The sequence below is a fragment of the Sarcophilus harrisii genome, chromosome 5 (assembly GCF_902635505.1).
Source record: "Sarcophilus harrisii chromosome 5, mSarHar1.11, whole genome shotgun sequence".
In the NCBI taxonomy this organism is placed as follows: domain Eukaryota; kingdom Metazoa; phylum Chordata; class Mammalia; order Dasyuromorphia; family Dasyuridae; genus Sarcophilus; species Sarcophilus harrisii.
The window spans coordinates 146,201,891-146,213,300 of record NC_045430.1 but is presented as its reverse complement, the minus strand read 5'-3'; the positions used below and the strand labels follow the sequence as shown (position 1 = coordinate 146,213,300).

The window sequence follows — 11,410 nt, the reverse complement described above, 5'->3', positions numbered from 1 at the left end:
CTGTAATTAGTATTAATTATAACTGCCTTTAGCATTTGTTACACAACACACTTTGGAATACCCTCAGTGCAAGATTTTTTGTTTCATTCATTTTTGTCACTAACAAGCTGTGTGGCTTTGAACAAAACCATTTTCTGTGCTTCATACTCATACAAATATAAAAATAACCCCAGATTTTAAAATTACAGATGCAGAGCTTTGTGGGTACTTTGAAATCACTAACCAAATAATAGGAATGTGACAGGAAATTCATTCTCTGGCGTTCTCCCTATCATTCACCATTTGAAAGTGTCTTATGGCTATGATTATGATATCCTAGAAGATCAGAGTCAGAAGTGAAGCTCCTCTCTTTTTCTGCTGGCATTTGGATGAGTGCGTTGAGGAAAGGTTGTTTCTCCTAATCAAACAAACATTTCTCAAGTACAATGACCCAGAAGGTGAAGTGCTGGACCTGGAGTTTTCCTGGGTTTCAAATCTGACCTCAGACAATTAGCTAATGGATCCTGTTTGCCTCAGTTCCCTCATCTGTAAAATGAGCTAGAGATTTATAAATCACTCCAGTATCTTGACCAAAAAAACCCTACATGGGATCACAAAAAATTGTTCAGGACTAAAATGACCCAACTACAACAAAAATGCCTAAGTCATAATCTTAAGAGCTGGGAATACAAAGACAAAATAAAAACAGTCTTCAAGGAGCTTATTATTACAGGAGATCACTGGAAGGGGAAGACATTAGCAGAGGCTTCCCGAGCGAAAGAGCACCTAAACTGAACCCTGAATAAAACTATACATGGTAAAAGGCTTAGAACAGAGAGTTCATTTCAGGGATGTAAAAGCATGGAGGCAGAAACTGTAATACCAAGCTCTAGGAAAGGAAAATAGATAGCTTTAGCTGAAATGTAGAGTGGGTAATGTGCAGTTAGCCTAGAATTACAGTCTGTAGCTAGGTCTTGAAGGATTTTAAATGCTGTACAAGAGGCAGTGTGACATAATGGAGAGCCAGCTGGATGGGGAATTTTCTCATCAGAGAATTCTGTATTTCAATAAAATCATAAATCTCTTCCCTATGTCTTTAAAAGGGAAGCTGAGGAGTTTGTATTTTTGTCCCAGAGAGACATTGAATGAATGGACTTGAGTAAGAGAATGGCATGACTAGACTTTGCTGCTATTGATAGCCTTTTTATAAATCCAACAACAGAAAATACAATGTTTTTTCTACGTTCATTAATGTAAAATTCCTAAGAGAATTTAACATTACTTTTTAAAAATTAGGCTTTGTGAGCAGTTCATGAAGGAGGTGGGAGAGATAGATTCGGGAAAGCCAAAACAAATAGAGCCCTTTCTATTTCTCCTTTATGATCACCAATTGGAGTTTACAGAGCATCAAGTTTCCTATTTCTGGGGTTCAGAATGAACTTCATACTATAACTATAAAATTTATCAATCTAATTTATCTTTTATTGTCATCTAATCTATGATTTATCAATCTAATCTAGTCTGTTATTTATCTATTATTATGTGTCTGTCTCTCTAAGATGGATTCTTCTTTAAAGGTATTGCTAGGGAGATACTCAGGAATAGATTTAATCTCCTTTTCTAGTTTCACATAAATTATTACAGTATAAAAGCATAATGACTCAGTGGTTTATGCAACAAGCTGGAAACTCAGGCCCTGTGGGTTTCTGGTCTTGCTTCTGTCATGTACTTTCTAACATTGTATAAGTCATTTCAAATCTCTGTTCTTTAGTTTCTTCATCTATGAGGGAAATTCTATCAAACTGCTTCCTAGATGCATAAAAACACAATAAAAGTAATTCATAGATTTAGAGTTATGCTATGAGAGTCACATAATGCTAAATTTTATGAGATCATAATGATGTTTTGAAAATTAAAATTATCTAAGTTTAAAACATTACCAGTTAATGTGAAGAAAAGGGTACTATAAACTCAACATAGGTAGATGAATCTGATATCTCTTGGACAAATAGGTTCAACCTCTTTCTCACCTAAAATTTAGCGAGAGCTTTAGAAAAGTAGTCGAATGGCTGATTTGTCTTTGTTTTTTTCTTCTTATTCCAAATAGTGGGGCTAATGAGCAATGAAATAATCAAAAATATAACCAGAGGATAGAAGGAGGATATAAATCCTTGAAAGACCAGTAACTAATATCTTCAAATTCTCTGTCCACTGAGTCCTTCAAATATGTTTTTCATATTTACATAGGCCTCTCCTATCTTGTGAAAAAGAAAAAATAAAATTTTGACTTGATTCCCCTCCCTCCAATCTCCTTGCTATTTTCTTTTTACTTTAGTTGATAATTTTCTCAGTGTATGCCTGTTTTTCTGATTGAACTCTTCATAGTCACCAGTATCTTCTTAATTTCCAGACCTAATTGCCTTGTATTGTTCTCATATTTTTTTTTATTATATCTTTTTATTTACAAAACATATGCATGGGTAATTTTTTCAAGATTGACCCTTGAAAAACTTTCTGTTCCAAATTTTTCCTTCCTTCCCCCCATCCCCTAGATGGCAGGTAGTTCAATACTTGTTAGATATGCCAAATTACATGTTAAATCCAATATATGTATACATATTTATACAGTTATCTTGCTGCACAAGAAAAATTGGATCTAGAAAGAAAAAAAAAACCTGAAGAAAAACAAGAATGCAAGCAAACAATAAGAGTTTTTTCTATGTTGTGGTGCTCACTCAGTTCCCATAGTCCTCCCTCTGGGTGTAGATGGCTCTCTTCATTACTGGACAAGTGGAACTGGTTTGAATCATCTCATTGTTGAAGAGAGCAACATCCATCAGAATTGATCATTGTATTGTCTTGTTGTTGCCATGTACAATGATCTCCTGGTTCTGCTCATTTCACTTAGCATCAGTTCATATAGGTCTCTCCAGGCCTCTCTGAAATCATCCTGCTGGTCATTTCTTATAGAACAATACTATTCCATAATCTTCATATACCATAATTTATTCAGCCATTCTCCAATTGATGGGCATTCATTCAGTTTTCAATTTCTAGCCACTACAAAAAGGGCTGCCACAAACATTTTTGCATATGTGGGTCCCTTTCCCTCCTTTAAGATCTTTTTGTGATATAAGTCCAGTAGTAACACTGCTGTCAAAGGGTTTGCACAGTTTGATGACTTTTTGAGCATAGTTCCAAATTGCTCTCCAGAATGGTTGGATTTGTTGACAGTTCCACCAACAATGTATCAGTGTCCCAGTTTTCCCACATACCCTCCAACATTTGTCATCTTTTTTTGTCATTTTAGCCAATCTGTCAGGTGTGTAATGGTACCTAAGAGTTGTGTTAATTTGCATTTCTCTGATCAGTAGTGATTTGGAGCACCTTTTCATATCTCATGAGGTTTTTAAAAATAAGATTAAATATAACTGAAAACAGAACAATCATATATACAGAAAAAACATTTAAAGGACTCTGGAATCTTGACAGGCAAAGGCAGAGGTGTCAAATTGGCTGCCTGAAGGACTACAAGTGTAGTTGAACTAGGTTAAGATATAAATGGGAAATGTTTAACAAAATATATAAAATACACCATAGATAATATTAATTTCAGATCTCTTAAGTCATGGTTAAACGGTCGTTTTTCAAAAGATCTGGAAATTTTAGTGAACTGAAAGCTTAATACGAATCAATAGTATGCTGTAGTAACCAAAAAACCCAAATACAATCTTGAGCTGTATTAAGAGATCCATAGGTTTCAGAAATAGGGTGGCGATCATCCCACTATACTTTGCCCTTCTCAGACATTATGGAAAGAATTGTGTTTAATTATGGATGTGGAGAGTATATGGAAGACAATCAAGATAGTAAAGGGCCTGGTGAATCTGTGACCTATGAGGACTAGTTAAAGGAGAGAGGCTTCTTTAACTTGGAGAAAACTTGGAGGTGGGGAGTGAGGAATAGAATACCTGTTTTCAAATATTTTAAGGCCTGTTACATCGAGGAGATAGCAGATTTATTCTTTTTGGCTTTACAGGATGAACCAGGAACCAAGTGGAACTTGTAAAGAGATTAATTCAGGCTTGGTATCAGGAAAAAAAATTCCTATAATTACAGTTATGTATGAGGATTGTCTTAGCACGGGTCTCTCTTCAAGCAGATACATGTTTAAATGTCTTTCATGCATACGTTGCCTAGATGAGCATTGAGGTCCCTTCTAAACCACACATACACACACTGAAAATTATATCTACTGCATAATATAAACATGTCATGTGAGTAACAACTTTTTGAACTGGACCCATAATTTCATGTGTTTAGGGAGCTCCTGATAATGCAGACTGGAACCTCTGTGTATCTCAAGAGAAGTTTGGCAGCCAAGTGTTTGGAGATTTACAGCACCGAGGGCGGTAGGGTTTAGCCCAGCACTTTCTGAGTCCAAGACCAGCTTTCTATCCATTACAACCCAGTGCTTGTTTTCTTCGGGAGTTTATATCTTCGGGAGATTTTAGTGAGATGGTTGAGTTAAAAAATTATGATATCTAAGGAATTAGTAGTTTCAACCTCCCAAGCTCTCATTTTCTTATCTCTAAAATGGGAATAAGACGGTCTCACAGAGTTCTGGTGAAGAAAACCTTTTTGCGCATTTTAAAATTTTATAAATGGATTAACAGTTGATTTCAAAGATCCTTTCAAGTACCTAAAATTTTTTATATCCTATGATTCAATGCACTTCTGTGGTTATTGTCCATACCGAAGGTCGACACATTCCCCAACTAAACCTAGGGAATAGGGTCATCTTTGTGATGAATGATTGAAGGGAGCTACCTTCATCTCCTGAACCGGTCAAGATCCGTGCACCGGGAAACACAAGATCCAATGGCTGCTTAATATCTTACTACTGTTTGGGGAATGCAAATTTTGACAGAGCCACAAGAACCACAATTCCCAGCAAGCCCTACTTCTTCCAAGCTTCCTCACAGATACTACCGTCCCTAGACTTCGGCTCCCCTCCCGCCGCGAATGTTGCATGCAGGGAATTGTAGTTCCAGCTTAGAGATGAGGGAGTGGGGGAAGAGGAAGCTTAAACAGTTCGGAATTGTACTCTTCCTCAGTATCGGAAACAAGATTCTCTCGTCCCAGTTAAGGTCCTCCTGAGCCTCATAAAGGCAGAGCCCTAATAGATCAGAAAAACTCTTATGCCATCAGAGGGAGGCCTATTTTACTTGGGTGAATATATCCTACGGATTGCCAATTCACCACCAAGATAATGAGGAGGTGGGAACCTCGGCTCCGGAAGGAAAGCGATGATCGCTCCACCAGTCAACCGACGCCTCTTCCAGCCACTTGGAGTCTGAAAGATTGGGAGCGGGGCGTGACTTACATCGACGATTGGAAGAGAAAAGAAGGGCTGGCAAGATTGACAGGGAGTTCCGTTTGGGGCGGGGCTGCGGTCGCGGGGCCGCGCGTCGCGTCGGGGCGGCGGCGGGGACGCGCGCCTGGGGAAAGAGGTCGGCTGTGCGGGGCGGAGGGGGCTGGGCAATCTAGGGGAGCCGCGTCCCGGGGGCGGCGGCGGCGGCGGCGGCGGCGTCTCCGGCGGAGGCGGAGGAGGGCGGAGAAGGAGGATGAAACCAGCTAGGGGCTGGGGCTGGTTCTAAGACGCTGCGCTGCTTCCCTTGTACAGCTCCTGGAAGTTGTGCGGGTGTGAGCTGGGAACCGGTGCCGCCCCTGCCGCTGCCGCTGCCGGCCGGACTTGGCGGGAGAGCGGGTGGGCGGGAGGGGCTGCTGGGGCAGGCGGTGGTCGGGCAGAGAGGGGGGGAAGGGAAGGGAGAGCGACCTGGGGAAGACGGAGCGCGCTCTGCGCCGGGCGGGCGGGCGGCGGCGGGGGGGCCAGCGGCCGCAGCCGCCGGGGGGACGCGAGGCGATGGAACAAGTGGAAATCCTGAGGAAATTCATCCAGAGGGTCCAGGCCATGAAGAGTCCGGACCACAATGGGGAAGACAACTTCGCCCGGGACTTCATGGTGAGTTCTGCTCCGCACTGTCCCCACCCTGCCCGGGGTCGCTTTGTGTGGCTACCCGGCCTGGGAAGGGGGTGTCAAAGCCAGGGGCAGAGGGGCAGACGCCGACCTACCGGCGTGGGGGGGGGGGGGCTGGGTCTCGGGGGTGGGGCAGCCGCCGCCCCGAGTCTTGTCCCTCTCCCAGCCCCCTCTCATGGAACGGGAGTGGCTGTGGGGCGGTGTTTCTTACCCCCTTTTCTTCACCCCCTCATTTTTGTAGACCACCTATTGTTTCCCCCACCACCCCCGCCTCAGACACTCTGAGGCTCAAGACGGGGGACTGGGTAAGTGGAGGGTGAATGGCTTTGGCACCTTCTCTCCTGCCTTGAATCCCCCTTCCTCTGCCAGCATAGCTTTTTCCTTTAGTGTCTGGAAAGGGTCAAAGGAGTGGGTGCTTTTGGTTGCCGCTTTCCCCCCAATCCTGGCGTTACTGAGGTGGAGGAAGATTAGGGGTGAAAAGAAACAAATGGGTGAAATTGGTTTGTAGGACGCATCAAACTCGTAGGTGTCTTTCAAGCTCTTGGTGATTATTGAGGGGAAGGACTTGACCATGCCTGGATTCTCGGGTTTCCCCCCCACGTTTGGAGAAGATATATCCTTGAGAGTTAATACGTTCAGTATACAATAATTTCCATAGTTTATCCACCGAGTCCACATTTGAGAATGTGTAACTAGGGTGTTTGTGTGTGTGTATATGTGTGTGTGTGTGTAGTGTGTAGTGTGTGCTGTGCAAGGGAAGTAAAGTGAAGGAAGCCTTTTCCTAGGGGATTTTGTGGTAGGCAATTTAGGGGATGTGAATATGTGGGGAGGGGAAGTAATGCTGAAGGAAGCCTTTTCCTAGGGGATTTTTTGTTGAAGGCAATGGAGGGGATGTGAATATCACTTCCCATCCGGGGTGGGGGTGGGGAACTTGGGAACAATAGTTCTGATGGGGCGGAGGCGATGGTACTCTGGGCTGGAGGCCTGAACTGGGAGATAACCTTCCTCACTCTTCCTCCCCTTTATTTCCCCTCCCTTTCCCTCGAACCTCTCCCTCCCCCCTCCCTTTTCTGTACCGATTAAAGAAGATAGGAGGGGGGGCATGAAGTTATTTGCAGGTAGATTAGTTCAGTGAGGTTATAGCTAGAGAAGAAGAGTTAATAAAGACAACATGCTTCTATTTACTATTCCCCCCCCCCCCCTTTTTTTTCCCCTGGACAATGACCCCTCTAGAATTATTTCCCGTCCTGGGAGGAGGCGGTGGGAGGTGGCCGGTGGCTGCTGTTGCTCCTACGGATATTGCGCAAGACTCTGGGGCGTTGGAAACCCTGGAGGTCTGGGGAATGGAAGAGGAAGCGGGACTTTGGGAAGTGCTTATTCCTTCCAGTGGTGGTTTGAGGAGAGGGGGTTAAGAGTGAGATCTGCTTGGGAAGGATTTTGCTCCTGAGCAAAATAGTCCCATAACTATATTTAGAAAATGATAAAGATGTAATCCTGGCATCCACAGAAAAGGCCGGGGAGGAAATAATCCAAAAGAAGAATTTCTTTTGAGGTTCAGGTTATCCTTCGACTGAAGCGAAGTAGCAACATTCTTGTGGTTGAATGGTTGTAGCTTTAGAGTAGAACTTCCTACTCACATGTAGGTACAATGGATCCTAGATCTTAGAATGAATTGTGACAACTTTATAGAGCTTTGTGATTTTTCAGGTTTTCTTTTGTGTGTGTGTGTGTGAAACCAGTAATATAAGATAAGGAACAAAGATATTGATGATCAAAGTTTGAAGTCTTTGTCGAAAATGTATATTTGGGCTTTAAAGTGATAGTTTTGCCCAAGAGGGAAAGAAATGTATGACAAAAGGTTTAATCCTTTCAAATAGAAATGGCTATTTCTCTTTGATCTGTTTATTTAATTCCTTATTTTCCCGTGTTTTTATTGGAGAAATAAGAGCCATATTTAGGAAGAAATGAAATAAGTTATTCTCAATATTCTCAAAATATCTATTTTGTTTCTTTTGATAAGAATTTTCAATGTGTTGAATATTTGAATTTGGGTCATTCTTCACAGTAACTGGAATTTAAAGAAATTTCTTTTTTTTCCTTCACCAGGATGGATGAAAGATTTACTTTAAAATATATACTTCCAGAAATAATTTTTTTCTCCCAGTGCTAACTAATGAAGTAGAGGAATTGTAATCTTTACTCATCATTTGTTTTCTTGTCATTCCAGCTCTCCTTGGATACTTTTATCTATTTCACTTAGATTCTTCACACTTCTTTTAATGAAAAAGGATTATATAAGTGATTTGGTACCTGTGGTTTTATGATCGTTACCTTAACGTTAGCGTCTCAGTACTAGTATCAGTTTTTTTTTTTGGGGGGGGGAATGTGATATACCTTTTGGGGCTTTTCTTTCAGTTGTTTTAGAGGACTGAATTGTGTTGGGGGCCATTTTTCTCTTATTGCCTTGGGGAAGAAAAAATTCTACACATTTTAGACACAAGCTTTCCAGGGATAATTTATTAATTAAACTATTTCGTTACTAAGTACATTTGCTTAGGGAGAGAAATCCAAAAAAAAAAAAAAAAAAGTCAATCTCAGTTTGCTTCCATAATTGTATTGCTTGGTGACTCTAGTTTCAAAGTTTGATGATTAAGACCTATTTCATCACACCAACTCTGAAGCCAAAAGGGAAGAATTTAGATCATACTTTGTTATTTTTTGACAAGGTATTTACTCTTGATCAGACATTGTGATGTAGTTTCTTCCTGAGATTGCCATATGTATGGATATATGTAAATAAAACCTCTAAAACTTATCTGTAGCCTTGGAAAGTCATTTATAAGCTTGTAGGACTTGAGTTTATCTTAAAAATTAGCTAGTGTAACCCATTCATTATACAGATTCGTTTAAATTATCGTAACTAAAGTTTAAAGATTATGTGCAAGCCAAGATTATTCTTGTAATAGAATCATAAATTTAGGACTCAAAGGTTATCAGGTGTTCATTTTTGTAGTTGAAAAAACTGACTTAAGAGAACCAAAGTATCTTGCCTATGATCACAGAAATAGTGGCAGTACAGGAATTTAAACTCAATTCTTCTGACTACAAATCTAGCATTCTTTCCAGGGCATCATTGTGATCTTGAACTTATTTTAGATTACATTGTATATAGATCCAAACCCTTGTTTTCTGACTTGATCAAATGTTCTTTGCAAAATTGTAGAGATAAGGATCTATATATTCTCTACTTATTAGATAATAAGATACTCATTTTGTACCACTGAGCCTTCTAGGTGGAAAAGATTTTGTAATATGTGAGGCTGGAGTTTGTGAAAGAAGAGGGGTGTGTGTGTGTGTGTGTGTGTGTGTGTGTGTGTGTTGGAACAATTTCTGGAAAAGTGTTGTGTCAGTGAGTCTTTTTTTGGAGGAGGTAGACGTGAAGAGAGTTACATTCAGCCTTATATACTTGGGGGGGGAAAGTAAAGAAGTGAGATTTTAGAACTAATTTTTATTATAGAAAGCATTATTAATTTAGATTTAAAAACTCTATTTTGAAAGGGGTGCCATGGCAATGACTTTGGTTTTACCATCATTTTTTAAAAAGAAACTGAAGGTGAGTAGGTAATGTGCACAGCTTTTTAGTGGCAGAACTAGAGCTAGAAGTTTTTAATAGATGAATCTTGAAAAATGTCTAACATTTATTGATGCCTACACTAAGGTGACAGTAGACAAGCTTCAATTTACTTACCTGTAAAATAAAATATTTGTACTGTCACCTCACAAAGTTGTTGTAAGAAAAAAGCCTTTTGTAAATCTTAAAATAGAGAGAAACGTCAGAAAAGTACCTCTCAGGAATTAACTATAGGAACTGTTAGTTATATTGAGATTGCAGATGATTATCAAGTCTAAGGGAAAAAAAATTTCCAAACAAATTTTTATTTATGGTTTAGACAAATTTAATAAAGCCAATGTCACTATATTGTAATATTGTTTGTAGCAAGTCCTTGTTATATTAATAGAAATAATTTCTTGTTTTAATTTCTTTGGGTAGTATATAGCAATTAAAGTAATACATTTGAACAAATGAGAGTAGTCTTGTAGATAGGTTCAGATAATCTTTAAGATTTAGTGTGCTTTGATGTTATCATTACCAGTGATGGTATTTCATGGCAGTGATAAGGAAAAAGTATAGAAATAGTGTACAGGGTAATTTTGTTGAATTATAACAGGGAACAACATTTTAAAATTTAGATTTTTTCCCATTATTTTGGCCTGTAAACTTTTACATAAATGAATAAGGGTAGGAGGAGTGTTTGAATGAAATGTTTTAGCCTGACCTAATATGCATCCAAGAAAGGAGGTAAAAGGTTTTTCTTTTTGCTTGGAGTCTTCCATAAATCTTTTAGAGTGCTTATTAGGCAAGTCCTTTGACACTTAATCTTTGGTGACTTTGGACTAGTCACTTAATCTTTGGTGCACCAGGCAATTCCTTAAGACTATTTGATACTGCTATGTTGTTGGCTGAAGATTTAAAAGAGATAAAAGAATTAGCCCTTTGCTTATATTTATGGGGAGAAGGAGATGCCAAGATACAGCATGTATACCCAAATACTCTAATTTGGATAGGGAACCATAGGAAAGAACAAAGAGATCAAGGAATATTTAAATTAAATGAGAAAACACTTTTTAATTGAGTAGGTAATGGCATCATAACTGAGCCTTGAAGGGAATATAAGGATTCTCTGAATGGCAGAATTTTTTTCTTCCTAACATTTTGTGTTAAGGGCATAAAAGAAAGAAACTTAGGTTTACTACTTTCCTCATTTGTTAAAAGTTAAAATAAAAATTTAAATGAATTGACTCATCCCATTAAGCAAGGTATGAAGAATGTATGAATTGCTAGCAATCAACATTAACTTTCTGTGAAGTGTTTGATAAGAAATTTGTGAAGGAAGTGTTGGATATCTTCCTAAAGAAAAATTGACATGAAAGTTGTAGAAGAGCTAATCTATTGAATCTGAATTTAGTCAATTCAAAACCAAATGGCCTTCCCATTACATATAATTACATATTTATAATGAGTTTTAATATATGATCTCTTGATTCTGTCTTTTAAAAGTGTTATATTGAGAGGTGATTCAGGCCAATTCCAATAGATTTGTGATGGAGAGCCATCTTCCTCCATAGAAAGGATTTTAGGGACTTAAAGTGGATCACAACATAGCATTTTCACCTTTGTGGTTAGTTTACTTGTTTGTTTTTTTTTTTTTTTCCCCCTCATTTTCCCCTCCTTTTGATCTAATTTTTTTGTGTAGCATGTTACATGTGGAAATATATTTAGAAGAATTGCACATCTTATATTGGCTTGCTGTCTAGGGGAGGGGAAAGGAA

At 39.3% G+C, this 11,410-nt stretch overlaps 1 protein-coding gene across 2 annotated transcripts in view; it reads left to right on the top strand.

Moving 5' to 3' along the window:
* The first annotated feature begins 5,839 nt into the window (after window positions 1-5,839).
* Window positions 5,840-11,410, top strand: part of PTPN12 (protein tyrosine phosphatase non-receptor type 12) — an 83,866-nt gene continuing 78,295 nt past the window's right edge. For both annotated transcript variants that reach the window (XM_031938686.1, XM_031938687.1), the window contains exon 1: window positions 5,840-6,004. In XM_031938686.1, the coding sequence (XP_031794546.1) occupies window positions 5,906-6,004 (99 nt within the window). In that variant the 5' untranslated portion in view covers window positions 5,840-5,905. The remainder of the gene's footprint in view (window positions 6,005-11,410) is intronic.